The sequence below is a fragment of the Erythrolamprus reginae genome, chromosome 2 (genome assembly GCF_031021105.1).
Source record: "Erythrolamprus reginae isolate rEryReg1 chromosome 2, rEryReg1.hap1, whole genome shotgun sequence".
Lineage (NCBI taxonomy): Eukaryota > Metazoa > Chordata > Lepidosauria > Squamata > Dipsadidae > Erythrolamprus > Erythrolamprus reginae.
The window spans coordinates 317,201,504-317,218,146 of NC_091951.1; the positions used below are offsets into that span (position 1 = coordinate 317,201,504).

A 16,643-nucleotide genomic window follows, 5' to 3' on the forward strand; every position below is an offset into this window, starting at 1 on the left:
AAAAACATAATAAAATTATATTTGACCGAACTATACATCCTTATAACTGATTACATTTCCCCCCCCTCTAGTCCCGCAGAGTCCAAAATTACAGCCTCAGGATCCAAACTCAGCTACCAGCACATCGATTGCCGTCTATTGGACTGTGAATGAAGACGATTTTGTGGATTTTTTCCAGGTTTATTGTATGGAGGAATCTCCGGGAATCAAAGAGCAAAGTGGTGTGTGAGTGTTTCTGACTGGGGATGGAGGTGGGGGCTGTGGGGAGGAGAATTTACAGAAGCAAAATAACAGCCATAATGATAATATCATCAAGTGTAGATAAACCACCTTGAATATTCTTAGACATTGTGAGAAGAATTTGAGTTTTTTGCATCAGGGACTCCGCTTGTTAGTAATTTCACGCTAGGAGGAGTTAAGGCTGTTGATAAGCAGGATTTTCTACTGCTACTAGATTTAGAGGGGTTGTTTTTTCACGTCACCTGCTGTTGATAAATTCAGTTATTCTGTGTTACTATCAATGAGCACAGCTAGTCCTCAATTTACAACTGTTCATTTAGTGACCGTTGAAGTTACAAGAGCACTGAAAAAAATGACTTATGACCATTTTTCACACTTATTTATTTATTTATTTATTTATTACTTATTTATTATTTAAATTTATAGGCTGCCCTTCTTCTATTGGACTCAGGGCGGTATACAGAATAAAACAAAATGTAAAACCCCAGATATTAAAAAAAACATTAAAAAAATACATTCATCCATCACTCATCCATTACTGCTAGCATATTATTGGCTGGAGCATAGTGTTATCGCTGAACGGCCCCAGGCCTGATGGCAAAGCCATGTTTTTAAAGCTTTTCAAAAGGCCAGGAGGGTGGGGGCAGTGTGAATCTCTGGGGGGAGTTGATTTCAGAGGACCGGAGCCACCACAGAGAAAGCCCTTCCCCGTGGCCCACCAGCCGGCACTGTTTGGCTGATGGGACCTGGAGAAGGCCAAATCTGTGGGATCGGATTAGTCTCTGGGACATGTGACACTTATGACTCTTGTAGCATCCTCATTGCCACGTTATCAAAATTCAGATGCTTGATAACTGGCCCATATTTATGACAAGTTGCGTTGTCCCAGGTCAAGTGATTCTCTTTTGTAAACTTCTGACAAGCAAAGTTAATGGGCAAGTCAGATAAACTTGACAGCCATGCCACTAAGTCAACAACTTCAGCTATTCACTTAACAACTTAACAACTTCAGCAAGAATGGTCAAAAATTGGGGCAAATTTCACTTAAGCCAGGTTTTGTTTGGCAAGAGAAATTTTGGGCTTATTGTGGTTATACATTGAGTACTACCTGCATTTTTTTCTTGCTATTATGGATAGCAACTACAAAGAAAATACAATAAAAATAAATAAATTTAGCAAATATATGATGGTTCAGAAAGAGACCGTGTCAGAGCTTTGGGATTGTTTGGTTCCCTGCTAGGGTCAAAGTTCCAACTAACATCTAAGTTTAAATCAGAGTCCAAGGCAAATACTCCCACAAAGTTCCAATTTATCCTTAGAGCCATCTTGGAACGTTTCTGGGGAAAGCCAGATCTGATTTCCCCAGGATTTTGACTTCCAGGTTATAATTTATTCTCCTGTCCCACACCCACAAGTTTGTCACATGGACCCAGGGGTGGGCTGCTGCCCGGATGGGGAGGGAATGCAGTGGGGTAGCAAAAATGGAGCTCCACCCCAGAGCACCCAATTTGCACCTAAATATGTTGAAAGAAAATGCAGGGTGTCTTGCATAAGCCACGCCCACAGTGTGATAGTAAAAGTTTTGGTAGGCCTTCACTGCATGGGCCACTAATCTTCTGCCACCAGGTCCGTACATCTTTTTCCGGCACAGTGCTGACAAAAATGACCTTGAAACTTTAAAAGGATTTTTTTTTTTGTCTATCTCTAACTCCTCATGCAACCACCCCTCCCCTCTTCCCATAGCAAGAAACATTCCAAAGGGGGCTCAATTCCCACATTGAACTCAATCCAGTGGAGAATTTAAATCAATCCTCCACTCGAAATAGAATACCCTATGAGACTAGACTTTCAATCCTGGGCCTAGAAAGCCTAGAACTAAGACGCCTTAAACAAGATCTAAGTATTGCCCACAAGATCATATGCTGCAACGTCCTGCCTGTCGGCGACTACTTCAGCTTCAACCACAACAACACAAGAGCACACAACAGATTTAAACTTAATATTAACCACTCCAAACTTGACTGTAAAAAATATGACTTCAGTAACCGAGTTGTCAAAGCGTGGAACTCATTACCGGACTCCATAGTGTCATCCCCAAACCCCCAACACTTTACCCTTAGATTATCTACGGTTGACCTATCCAGATTCCTAAGAGGTCAGTAAGGGGCGAGTACAAGTGCACTAGAGTGCCTTCCCTCCCCTGTCCTATTGCTCTCCTACATCTCCTATACCTTTCTTCTATTCCTATATCTCTTCTTCTATTCTTTCATTGATATGTTCTATTACTATACCTTCTTTTCTCTTACTTCTTAGATATATTTTACTATGAGTATCTCCTCTATAACCTTCATCATGCATTTTACTATTTGTATATAGATATATACCCTCATTGTGTATTGGAATAAATAAACAAACAAACAAACAAACAAACAAACAAACAAACAAATAAATAAATAAATAAATAAATAAATCCAAATATAGACAAGCCTGAATTGTTTTCTTCGTGTTGTTTCCAATAGAAGAGGAACATTAGAAACAACAACCATTAAGTGGATGGAGAGACAATTTGTTATATGAATCGTGTTCATTTCTTCCCTTTCCAACTTCTATGTAGAATTTTCCTGCCAATCTACTCTTGTTTGATCAAATGTTTCACTTGCTGTTGTATGAAGCGAAAGGGCATTTTCCATGGCTTCTTCCCTGTGTACATGTTATTTTTATTTGCTGTAGGCTTTGTTGAAGAATATCGTGTCATTGTGAAAGAGAGTAACTGCATTTTGGAGGATCTGGAACCTGGTCATTGCTACAGCGTATGGGTCATGGCCATAAATTATGCAGGATGTAGTTTTCCCAGTGATAAATCCACATTTAGAACTGGTAAGCTGTTTCGTCTTCTAAATATTTTCTGTCACTCAATATTTTTAGCCATGCTGTAAGGAAGTACAGTGGTACCTCTACTTACGAACTTAATTCATTCTTAAGTAGAAAAGTTTTTAAGAAGAAGCGATTTTTCCCAAAGGAATCAATGTAAAAGCAAATAATGTGTGTGATTGGGGAAACCACAGGGAGGGTGGAGGCCCTGTATCCTCCCAGGAGATTCCTAGAGAGGCCCCACAGAGAGTTCTCCCTGCGTTTTCCCATTACAGTTTCGGAGGCTTGCGTTTGTAAGTGGAAAATGGTTCTTGAGAAGAGGCAAAAAAATCTTGAACACCCAGTTCTTATCTAGAAAAATTTGTAAGTAGAGGCGTTTGTAAGTAAGAGGTATCACTGTACAAAGAACATAAGAAAGTGCAGAGGACAGAGGACATATCATAAAAAGGCTATTTTGATTTGGGAAGGTTGTATTCTGTATTTACACCTGCATGAGTGTTATATAGATAAGACTGTCTTTGTCTTTTTACTCACATGGTATTGTCTCATCTGTTAGAGTTCATAACATGACAATCTCCTCTGATTGTTTTCTTATAAGCTTATAACTTATAAACTTATATAGAATTGGGAACATACCCAGCCTTAAATGTGGTAATGAGGATTAGAGGAAGTGTTAAAATATTACAGGTTACAGCTTGTGCCTTTTAATTGTTAATTGGTATTATTTCTGTTATCTATTGTGTAAAATAATTGCAATATTTATATTAAGAACAACAAATACAAATAAAGAGAAGCAGAAGGAATAAAAAAAAATATAAAATTACCTTCATCTGAAGCAGTGGGCTGTTGAAAAAGATTGAAAGCTAGTAACTTCATTTTAATATACCTTGATCATTATTCCTTAGAACAGTCATTAACGTAGCAAACTTAGCAAGGAGAGGAGAGGAAGGTAATTGGATCAGAATTTCCATCAGTAAGTAATGCAGTTGTAAAATGTCATGTCATGTGACTGCACCACTTACCAAGGTGGGTTCTTCCCGCTTTGGACTGGTTTGCCCGAACCAGTAGCAAACCACTGTTTACATCATGATGATATCATGAAACCAGGTCAGCTGTTGCCATCTTTAAAAAAAAACAGATTTCTTTTGGGGGGGTGGGATTTTTTTCCCCATTTTTAAAAAATTTCTGTGCATGCACAGGAGCTGAGTTTCTGAAACGGTGCAGGCATCATCATCTCGTTTTCATTTTGGGGGGAGGGGTTTTTGGATCTTTTTGCACTGCGTGTGTGTACACACACAAAGTGTGCACGCGCCTACAAGACATGGCCACGCAGTGCAAGAGGAAGCAAACCATCAGCGAGATAAGTTCAAACCCATCTCTGACCACTTAGCAACAGCTGCATTTCTGTCATTGTGACTCTTATGCTATCATTAAGCACAACATCACATGGTTGCCACTTTGCTTGCGGTGAAGGTCACAAATGACAATCCATAACTGTGGGATACCGCAACCATTTTAAGTACTAGGATGGTTCCTGTTCTGCCGGCATGTTTCAACCGCCTGTAATTACAGGGTAATTAGTCCAGGAAGACACACACCACACGATAAAAGGAAAACCTAAAAGTTTTTATAAACAGAAAAACAGAAACAGCTCCCTTTTTAAATGTCAAAGGGATTTTCTGGTGCACACAAGGCACAAGTTAAATGCAATCCAATTGCTTACACAATAACTGGGAAATTGAGTCCAATTCTAAAGTCCAGAGAGTCCATACACACAATCCTGAACAGCAAAAAACCACGATCTTGACAAAACAATGAATGAGATAAACTGCCATGAGGCTAACACACCAGGCTGCACTTTTATCTGTAGCACTAATTACAGCAGCCCCACCCAACCATAGGCGGCCTCATTTTCTCTTGTAATAATCCTTCAGTTGTTGTCTCCTATGCATCACTCTATGCATGCATGGATGTGTTATTAATTCTTGTTCAGAATCCAGGGATGATACAGATAATTGATCTCCTCCTGGGCTGTCTGCCAAACTCCCCTCTTCCCTGTCACTCACGCTTCCTTGGTCAGAGGAGACAGATTCTACTGAAAGCAAAACAGGCCTGCAGCATGTGGATGTCTCCCCCACATCCACCTCCACATTGCTTGGGGCAGGAGCTGGGCCAGAGCTAACCACAACAGTTCTTAAGCACCATTCATTCACCACCATGTTAAATTCTAATAGCCAATGAGCAAGCAATAATTAAAATATGACTACCAGTGGTGAGCTCCTACAGGTGCAGCTAATTGCACGCAGCTCTGCAGCTGAGTGTGGGATTGAGCACAATTTTGCTTTCCGCATTTGTGCAGGTAGCAAGATCTCACATGGGGACACACATCCATGCATGTTTAGCTGAAACACACGTGCATGTGTATCCCCATGTGAGATTTTGCTACCTGCACAGGTGCGGGAAGCAAAATTGCGCTCGATCCTGCACTCACGAACCAAAGCCACAGAGCTCTGTGCAATTAGCCATGCCAGCAGGAGCTCAACACTGATGACTACCTGTAACAAAAATAAGAAGCGAACAATCAAATGCAGATGGCAAATTTTTAATAGGTTAGGAGAAAAATGTCTGGATTTTTTTTACTTTTGGCGTGTACAAACCAGCGATTGTAGCCTTTCTTGTGGCTCAGCAAATATCCCGCTCTATTCACAGCTCCTCCAATTCCTGAAATAAAATCAGAAGACTGCACCATCTGTTGGGACACTGCCACTATTCGATGGAGCACCAGCAACCTGAAAGCAACAGATTCCTTTACACTTGAGTACTGCAGACAGTATTCCCCTGAAGGTGAAGGCCTCAGGTCAGTCTCTTCTGCTTTGAAGAATAGATACAATGCAGCGGGGGCTAGACAGACTTGCCCAGAGACTGTGCTTATGTCAAAGCGAGTGTTTTCTTTTCTGGGTTTTCCTACAGAAAATAAGCAATCCATTTTTGCAGAGTTGTGACCATTCTGCCAGGTGTTAATCTCATGGCAGTGGTGGCGAACCTGTGGCACCTATTGGCTTGCAGGCCAGCAGATATTGGCCTGCAAGCCATTTCCCTAGATCAGCTCCAACGTGCATGTGTGTGCCAGCCAGCTGATTTTTGGCTCGCATAGGGGCTCTGACCGGGTGTTTTTGGCTTCCAGAGAGCCTCCAGGAGGATGGAGGAGGGCATTTTTACCCTCTCCCGGCTCCAGGGAAGCCTTTGGAGTCTGAGGAGGGTGAAACACGAGCCTACTGGGCCCACAAGAAGTTGAGAAACAGGACGATTCCGCCCCCCAGAGGGCCTATGGGGGGATGGAGGAAGCGGATTTCGACCTCTCCAAGCATAGGTGTGGGCACTCGCGCATGTGTGATAGTGTGCACACACGTTCTTTTGGCACCCGAGGAAAAAAAAGGTTCGCCATCACTGTCTTAGGGTCCATACTCCATAAATCAGTAAAAGGCTGCTCACCTTCAGCGCTACAGTTGTGTTCTCTGAGGCTGGCGCGTGTGCTCACACGATACAAGATTCAGCTTCTGCGCATGCGCCACAAGCAAAATCTCACGTGTGGATGCTCATGCATGAGAGATTTCGCCTATTTTCAGCGATTTTTCTTGTTTCCGCGCAGGCACAGAAGCATAAAAACACCAAAAATAGGCGAAATCTCACACTCACAAGGGTTGTCGCGTGAGATATTGCTTGCGTTGTATGCACAGAAGCCAAATCTCGCTTGGGGGCATGCGTGCATGTATTGGGAATGCGCAGCTGTGTGCGCATCATGATTTTTGCTACCACACTACCATGTGGTCCCATACTGGGTGCAGCCCACCACTGCCATAAATCACAAATCCCTTTATTTTGTGCTAGCAATAAACAAAAAATAATTAGAAGCTAAGCCCTCCGCTGCTGCCCCTTATTTGGATCACTTCCAAGCTATTTGGAGAATAATGGAAATGACAGGAGCCCAATTTGTTGGGATTAGGACTCCTTTGTTGTTTTTGCATGTATTTAAAAATATTCAGAATTATCCTCGCAAACCAAGATCCTTCAAAGCTTGGCAGCTTCCAACAGTACATGAGATACAATAAGTTGGTGCTTTTCTTAGCTCTTCAAGTTACTCCATAGCTTTGCAAGTCCTTAGCTCGGGTTTTAGTCCCCCAATAATTAATTCACCATACCATTAATTAAATTATTAATTAATTTATTAAATTATTAATTAATTAATTAAAATGCCAAAATACAAATGGTCTTATATTTTACCACTACCCCTATCACCACCACTCATTCTGGGGGCGGGGGAAAATTGGATATTCAGGATGTTAATGACTGCAAAGATAGATTATCACCATTTTTTCCCCCTTAAAATCTACTTCAGAAACATTTTGGTTTGTGATTGGAAACATGTAAGTAGAAAATAGGGAAGAAGAGGGGAATTATTTGTAGGTGCCAAAACCCCCCACAGAATTATATTCTTTCTGCCTTTTCCCTTTCTTGTGCCTTCTGCATTCTTTCAAAAATTATTGTAGCCAATCACTTCATGAAAGCTCAAGGAAGCCTCCTGAAAAACTGCCAGAATTTGTCACGCTTTGATAGTACAATGGAGCTATTCTTTGCCAGCAGCACTGAAAGTGTGTAGCTCTATTTTATAGAATTTTCTACGCAGATAATCTGTAACACTTCAAATGTTTTTAAAGATTGATTTTCTCATTTCTCTTCCAGGATAGAAATATCAGGATTTAACCATTTGTGATAGTTTAAAATACATTAAATTCTTGCGATCGGAAGAACTAAGTGAACCATTTATTCTTTTTGCCAGAAGCAATTTCTTATGTTATATTATCTAATCTAGCCTTCCCCAGCTTGGTGTCTTTACAACGGGTTGGAAAATAGCTCAGAAATTGGTCAGTCAGTATGGTCAAGGAAAGTTTATCTGATCTCACAGTTATTATAAGGTTTGTAGCCTGTGACCCTGCAGATTTTGGAACACAATTCTCATCAGTCCTGACCACTGATCAATCTGTACCCAATTTTGCCTTCCTTCCTACCAAAGCATAATGTCTACTCTAGAATGAAAGAGCTGATCTATTTATATTGAAAAACCTGCCCTCCCCTAGATTAGAATAAACAACTAGCGATTAATTCCTTTCTTATTACCTTCCAAAATCTGCTGCCAAATGCAGCTTTATTCTGTCTGCTGGACTGATCAACCCTGTTTTAGGAATGGAATTGGGTTGAAAACTTAATCTGCCCCCTGCTGCTTCTGGTTATATCAACCATTAAAAATTAAATCCATCTCCTTATGAATAATCTTAGTCTAGACTACTTTTCTTGGCCCATAGAATTATATCATGCTACATCTTGCCATTGGCTGTGGCTAGCAATTTGATTTTTGAGTCAAATCCAGTGCTGCCTTTTTAATCATTTAAGCCCTACATCATTATCTGAAGATGAAGTTCCTTGACTGTTCTTCTCCTGTGCCCCAACAATAAGATGCTGCAAAAAGCGGCATCATTACCTATCAGCAACAGAAGACCTTTTAATTCTCCTGATCAGTTTAAATAAATATGTTCACATCAGTGATGGGTTCCGACGGCTACAGTCAGGTACGCAGAAGCGGTAGAAATTTTTTGAATGTTTTTCTTTTTTTCCCTTCTGGGCTCTAGGTATGTTTTTCCTTTCTACAGTAAATGAGGTTGAATGTGTATAATTTTAGAAGAGCTGTGTGTGCATGTGTGCACATACACTTTATATAGTAGATAATGTATATTATTGTGTGCCTGTGTGTAATACGTATGTACACACATGTCATATATACATAGAATTAAATAGTATACAGTATTTTGGATGTTCAGTAATAGTAAATAGATAGGGAAATTGTATCTCTTTCAGGTGAGGAGGAGCCAGGCACCCTAACCCTAACCCAAACCCTTGACATGAATGACGTCAAGTTAGCCACTTTTAAGCTAGTCACATGACCTTTAAGCCACTCCCACCTGGTCACATGGCCGGCAAGTCATACCCACAAAATAAGCCATGCCCACATTGTGGTAGTAAAATTTTTTGCAGTCCTTCACTGCTTAGCCACCACAGAGTGTGTACCTCAATGTGTTGCTTCAAATCATTTTGATCCTTGAATCCATATTAGATTTCACATTAATAGTCTGTGAAATATACTGCTCAAAAAATAAAGGGAACACTCAAATAACACATCCTAGATCTGAATGATGTTCTGCCGGCGTGTCCCAACCGCCCGTAATTACAGGGTAATTAGTCCAAAAAGACACACACCACACGATAGAAACCAAAAGTCTTTATCAACAGAAAAGCAGAAAAAACTCCCTTTTTAAATGTCAAAGGGATTTTCTGGTACACACAAGGCACAGGTTAAATGGAATCCAATTTCTCACCCAGTAACTGGGAAATTGAGTCCAATTCCAAAGTCCAGAAAGGCCACACACAGTCTTGAACAGGGAAACAGCAAAACCACGATCTTGACGAAACTATGAATCAGATAAACTTCCACAAGGCTAAACCAGCACGCTGCTCTTTTTGTCTGTAGCACTAATTACAGCAGCTCCACCCAACCACAGGTGGCCTCACTTATCTCCTGTAATAATCCTTCAGTTGTTCTCTCCTATGCTTCACTCTATGCATGCGTGGGTCCGTCATACGTTCTTGTTCAGAATCCAGGGATGATAAAGATGATTGATCTCCTCCTGGCTGTCTGCCAAATTCCCCTCTTCCCTGCTACTCACGCTTCCTTCGTCAGAGGAGACTTTGTCGGGAGATTCTATCGGGAGCAAAACAGGCCTGTGGCATGTGGATGTTTCCCCTACATCCACCTCTACATTCCTTGGGACAGGAGCTGGGCCAGAGCCAACCCCAACAAATGATTGAAATATTCTCATTGAATATTTCATTTGCACAATTATTCCATTTGCACAACAGCATGTGAAATTGACTGTCAATCAGTGTTGCTTCCTAAGTGGACAGTTTGATTTCACAGAAGTTTGATTCACTTGAAGTTATATTCTGTTAAGTGTTCCCTTTATTTTTTGAGCAGTGTAGTTTACTATACTACTCAAAACAATAAAGGGAACACTCAAATAACACATCCTAGATCTGAACGAATGAAATATTCTCATTAAATACTTTGTTCTGTACAAACTTGAATGTGCACAACAGCATGTGAAATGGATTGTCAATCAGTGTCGTTTCCTAAGTGGACAGTTTGATTTCACAGAAGTTTGATTTACTTGGAGTTTTTAAAGTGTTTTTTAAGTGTTCCCTTTATTTTTTTGAGCAGTCTATATTGAAATGTGCCATTCTGTCTCACCCCTATATGGGAGAAAGAGCTTTATTAAATTCCATTCACCGGAAGCCTAGGTTTGTTTTCTGTGCTGGCTCCATATGTTGGCACTTCCTCAGCGATCTGGAAGAGCAGATTTGTTATGTGAAAATATTGTGGATGTGGAACAGTGTGTAGGAGGCTACTGATACCAAAGTGCCAAGCCCTGTGCATGTTACTGCTCTCATCTTAACTAAGGCTGCGGTTCAAGTGATTTCGCTCAGAAGAGAATTCAGAAATTGGACCCTTGATTTTTAAAAAATATCTATCAATAAACTCTAAAAAATTCCTTTTCTTTTGATAAAAATCTAGTCCAGTGTTTCCCAACCTTGGCAACTTGAAGATATTTGGACTTCAACTCCCAGAATTCCCCAGCCAGCATTTGTTGGCTGGGGAATTCTGGGAGTTGAAGTCCAAATATCTTCAAGTTGCCAAGGTTGAGAAACACTGATCTAGTCAGAAGAGAATGCAGTTTTAACCCTTGGAAAGTACCAAGTTGGCAGAGAGTAATTAAGATTTGGATAGACTTCTACAAAGGTTTAGAGCAGTGATGACAAACGTTGTTCTTCTTGCGTGACAAAAATGGGACTGCACGCACACGCTAGCATGCACGCATGTCATCACCCAACCCCCCTTTGCACATCACATTGCACATCCATGAATCCCCACCAGGGGTGGGCTACTGCCCGGACGGGGCGAAATGCAGTGGGGTAGCTAAAATGGAGCTCCACCCCAGAGCACCCAATTTGCACTGAAAGATGTTGAAAGAAAATGCAGGGTATCCTCCATAAGCCACATCCACAGTGTGGTAGTAAAAAATTTGGTAGCCCTTCACTTATCCTCATCCATGTGCCCCCCCTCCAGTTGGGCCATTTTTCAACCTGATGTCTCTGAGGTGTGAAAAAACAGCCCAACGGGCAAACTGGAAATCCATTTTTCCAAACTTCTGGTTTGTCTGTTAGGCCTTTTTTTTGCATTCCAGATGCTTCAGGGAAGCCTCCTAAAACCTGGGGAGGGTGAAAATGGCCTTCCCCAAGGTGGCCAGCGCACATGCACACTGGAGATTTGCTTGTTTGTTTGTTTGTTTGTTTGTTCGTTTGTTCGTTTGTTTACTTACTTACTTACTTACTTACTTACTTACTTACTTACTTACTTACTTACTTACTTATTTATTTATTAGATTTGTATGCCACCCCTCTCCGTAGACTCGGGGCGGCTCACAATACAATAAAAACAATTCCTGACAAATCTAATAATTTACAATTTAAAATAGTTTAAAAACCCCATTTTTAAGCAGACATGCCTACAAACATACCATACATAAATTATATAGGCCCGGGGGAGATATCTCAGTTCCCCCATGCCTGACGACAAAGGTGGGTTTTAAGGAGTTTGCGAAAGGCAAGGAGGGTAGGGGCAGTTCTAATCTCTGGGGGGAGCTGGTTCCAGAGAGTCGGGGCCGCCACAGAGAAGGCTCTTTCCCTGGGGCCACCAACCGATATTGTTTAGTTGATGGGACCCGGAGAAGGCCCACTCTGTGGGACCTAATCGGTCGCTGGGATTCGGGCAGCAGAAGGCGGTCTTGGAGATATTCCGGTCTGATGTCATGAAGGGCTTTATAGGTCATAACCAACACTTTGAATTGTGACCGGAAATTGATCGGCAACCAATGCAGACTGCGGAGTGTTGGTGTAACATGGGCATACCTGGGGAAGCCCATGACTGCTCTCGCAGCTGCATTCTGCACGATCTTAAGTTTCCGAACACTTTTCAAAGGTAGCCCCATGTAGAGAGCGTTACAGTAGTCGAACCTCGAGGTGATGAGGGCATGAGTGACTGTGAGCAGTGAGTCCCAGTCCAAATAGGGCCGCAACTGGTGCACCAGGCGAACCTGGGCAAACGCCCCCCTTGCCATAACTGTCAGATATGGCTCTGCGTACCACCTGGGTCATGCGTCTCATAGGTTCGCCATCACTGGATTAGAGTACAGTGTTCCCTCGATTTTCGCGGGTTCAAACTTCGCAAATAGCCTATACCATGGTTTTTCAAAAAATATTAATTAAAAAATACTTTGCGGTTTTTTTTCTATACCATGGTTTTTTTCCATCCGATGATGTCGTACGTCATCGCCAAACTAATAATTTTTGCAAATAAATAAACAAAAAAAAATATTGTTAACAAATAATTATGTTTACATATATCAGGATCACTATTCAATGGTGAGTACCAGTAATAATGGTGAGTAAATGGTTGTTAATGGAATGAGAAATGGTAATTTAGGGGTTTAAAGTGTTAAGGGATGGCTTGTGGTACTGTCCATAGCCAAAAATGGTGTTTTTACTTCCGCATCTCTACTTCGCGGAAATTCGACTTTCGCGGGTGGTCTCAGAACGCATCCCCCGTGGAAATCGAGGGAACACTGTATTGTATAGATACAGCACCTTTTTGTGATCCTTCTTTTTACCCAACATTATATTCTGCATCTTCTGTTCATTCACATGGTAAATGATGCTGGTACAGCTCTTTCAACAGAAAACAGACAAAAATCTCATTGTTAAATCTCTAATTCAGAATATTGGACTTCCCCGGAGATGCTATTGCAAGATTTCAGCCATTTTTCTTTAAAGTTGAAGGTCTAGAGATCCAAAGGTGTTGCAAATAGATGGCTAGCTCCCCCAGGTGGTTATGTTCTCCTTCCTGAACACTCCTTCCATTCCACCAAATCAAATTTTAAAAAATCACATATTTACTTTTACAGTATTGATTTTGTTAGAAGAGTGGTCAAGCCAATTAGAAAAAGCTTTAGCTCAGATCAAATCCTAAAAAAGAATCTGGGAGACTGATATTCACTCTGGCTAAAAATCATTCTTTTTGAAGTTAGTGTATATTTTAAAAAATAGAGGAAGGACATAATGAACAATATAATCAAATAAAATGTATTCTAGTTGCATAGCGACCGATCCATGTAGAAATAAGGTGGTTTTTTTGACAACTTACAAACAATGTATAGTGCTGAAAAACAAAGGCTTAGAACTATTTTGCCTTAAACATGATCTAAGCATAGCCCATAAAATCATATGCTACAATGTCCTTCCTGTCAACGACTACTTTAGCTTCAACCACAGCAAGCACACAACAGATACAAACTTAATGTAAACTGCTCCAAACTCGACTGCAGGAAATACGACTTTAGTAACCAAGTAGTTGATGCACAGAACTCACTACCAACCTCTGTAGTATCATCTCCTAACCCCCAAAACTTTACCCTTAGACTATCCACTGTTTACCTCTCCCGATTCCTAAGAGGTCAGTAAGGGATGTGCATAAGTGCACCAGCGTGCCTTCCGTCCCTTGTCCTATTGTTTCTTTATATTTTTTTACTAGTATCATGTATATGAATATTATTATATCTAATGTTTTTCTCTTATTTTTCTTTTTACTAGTATGATGTATATAAATAATATTATATCTTTACATACCTCCAGTATGTACTTGATAAAATAAATAAATAAATAAATAAATAAATAAAAATATGGATCTTAGCCACAGTCCTATGCTACAAGCCAATGTAGATGTACACTTCAGATATAGCCTAGAAGAAAATACAATATAAATTGTATGCAAGAATACAATTTGGTTTTTTTTTAAAATTATCCTGTAACCTGCAACTCCTACACTGCAAAAATATATGGACTACACATCTCAAACAGGGTAAAGCAATAGATGCAATTTACATAGACGTCTGTAAAGCCTTTGACTCAGTGGTACATGACAAACTTCTGAAACTCATATCCTATGGCATCTCAGGTCCCCTTTATGATTGGACAACTGCATTCTTGTCAAACAGACAACAAGTGGTTAAAATAGGGAGTGCCCTATGAAATCCTGCACATGTGAACAGTGTTGTCCCTCAGTCTTGTCTTCGGAGAGGGGCGGCATACAAATCTAAGTAATAAATAAATAAATAAATAAATAAATAAATAAATAAAATAAGACAATGTTCTATGATCAACAACATTCAACTAATGAATGTCATGCTTGTGCTGCTTTCTTAAGATAACATATGCGCCTTTATCTTACGTTGATAAAAGTATAAGGCTAATTACAATTGAGCTTTTGGTTTAAAGGTGTAGCATTGGGATCTTGCCAAATCCTACTGCTTCCTGCTGATCAGCATCATTAGCTGATTATTGAGACACCAGTGAAATATTACAATAATGATCTTGCTTGATAGTAAACATTTCCTGAAATTGTTTTGTATATTGCATTACGGAGCTCCAGAAATTCCATCTAATATAAACTTCGTAGTCATTCCATATACAATCTCAATTATTACAGAATCTATTTCAGAAATGATTGGGAAAAATGCTCTCTCTGTCTGTGTCTGTCTGTCTGTGTGTGTGCGTCTGTGCGTGTGTGTGTGTGTGTGTGAGAGAGAGATATGCTATGAAATTATTTAAATTGGAAATCATCTATCTGGAATCATTTAGAGGACAAATACTTGATCCCAATTTTGTTCTTCCTGTTTGCCATAATGAAAATACTCAACAATTCGTTCCTCTATAAGTTTTTAGCATGTTCAACCAATATTGTAATATTAACATTATACATATACAAATTGTAATATTAACATTAGGAGCCGCGGCAGAGCAGTGGTTAGATTGCAGTACTGCAGGCTACTTCTGCTGACTGCCGGCTGACTGCAATTTGGCAGTTCGAATTGCACCAGGCTCAAGGTTGACTCAGACTTCCATCAGAGGTGGGTTCCTCCCAGTTTGGACCAGTTCACCCGAACCGGTAGTGACCCGCTGGTGATGTCACGATGATATCATGAAACCGGTTCAGTCGGCGCCGGTTGGTGGACACTGCCATATTTTTTTTGGGGGGGGGGGGGAAAGATATTTCCTTTTTAATTTTTTAATTATTATTATTTTCTTATGAACATGCAGAAAAGCTGAGTTTTTGGCACTGTGCATGTGTTACCATCTTGTTTTTGGCTTTTTTGGGGGGGGCTTTTTAAAAAAATTTCAGCACTGCACATGTGCACTCATGCCCACAAGGTGTGGCCATGTTGCGCAGGAGGAAGCGGACCAGCAGCGAGGTAAATTATAACCCACCCCTGCCTTCCATTCTTTTGAGGTGGGTAAAATGAGGAAACAGATTGTTGGGGGAAATATGCTGATTTTGTAAAACTGCTTAGAGAGGCCTGAGAAGCACTGTGAAGCGGTATATATGTCTAAGTGCTACAGCTATACAAAAACACACTTCTACCTCCTTCCTTATCTTTTCCATAGGAAAAAGGATCCAAATTCTGTCATTTGTTGCTCTTTCCCCCCCAAAATTCGGGCAGAACTTTGAAGGGGGGGGGAAATGAATTTTTAATATATCAACTATACATATTTCTGCTTTTTCAGATCTCTAGCTGGAATTCGCCAGCCTGAAATAAAGGTTCACCTACAATCAAACATAAACTATTTCTTCTATGTGAGAGCAGTTAATACCTTTGGAATAAGTGAACAGAGTGAAGCTGCTCTGATTTCAACAAAAGGTAGGTAAACTAAGGAAAAACTCACAACTTGCTTTTTTAAAATATGCTGGGTTTTATGTGCTTTTTAATATTAGATTTGTTTTCACTGGAATATTGTTTTTATTATTGTTGTGAGCCTCCCCGAGTCTTTGGAGAGGGGCAGCATACAAATCTAATAAATTGAATTGAATTGAATTGAATTGCAGAACTGCAGAAAAAACAATTGCTGCCAACCTGCCTTTCATTGAGCGCCTGTATACTGCACAAGTCAAAAAGAGGGCGGTGAAAATATTTACTGACCACATCCTGGACACAAATTGTTTCAACTCCTACACTCAAAACGTTGCTATAGGGCACTGCACACCAAGACAACTAGACACAAGAACAGTTTTTTCCCCGAATGTCATCACTGTACTAAACAAATAATTCCCTCAACACTGTCAAACTTTTTACTAAGACTGCATTTCTATTTCTAATAGTTTTTTTAATCATTCCTATCACTTTTTCCCTCCCACTTAGGACTGTATGACTGTAACTTGTTGCTTGTATCCTAAGATTTTTATTAATATTGATTGTTTCTTCATTGCTTATTTGACCCCTATGACAATCATTAAGTGTTGTACCACATGATTCTTG

At 40.3% G+C, this 16,643-nt stretch overlaps 1 protein-coding gene across 1 annotated transcript in view; it reads left to right on the plus strand.

Annotated features, from left to right (window-relative positions):
- The window catches only part of CMYA5 (cardiomyopathy associated 5), an 88,920-nt gene that overhangs the window by 55,932 nt on the left and 16,345 nt on the right, over nucleotides 1-16,643 (plus strand). The window contains exons 9-12 of the mRNA XM_070743234.1: nucleotides 72-221; nucleotides 2,971-3,117; nucleotides 5,821-5,968; nucleotides 15,895-16,028. Of these exons, the coding sequence (XP_070599335.1) occupies nucleotides 72-221; nucleotides 2,971-3,117; nucleotides 5,821-5,968; nucleotides 15,895-16,028 (579 nt within the window). The remainder of the gene's footprint in view (nucleotides 1-71; nucleotides 222-2,970; nucleotides 3,118-5,820; nucleotides 5,969-15,894; nucleotides 16,029-16,643) is intronic.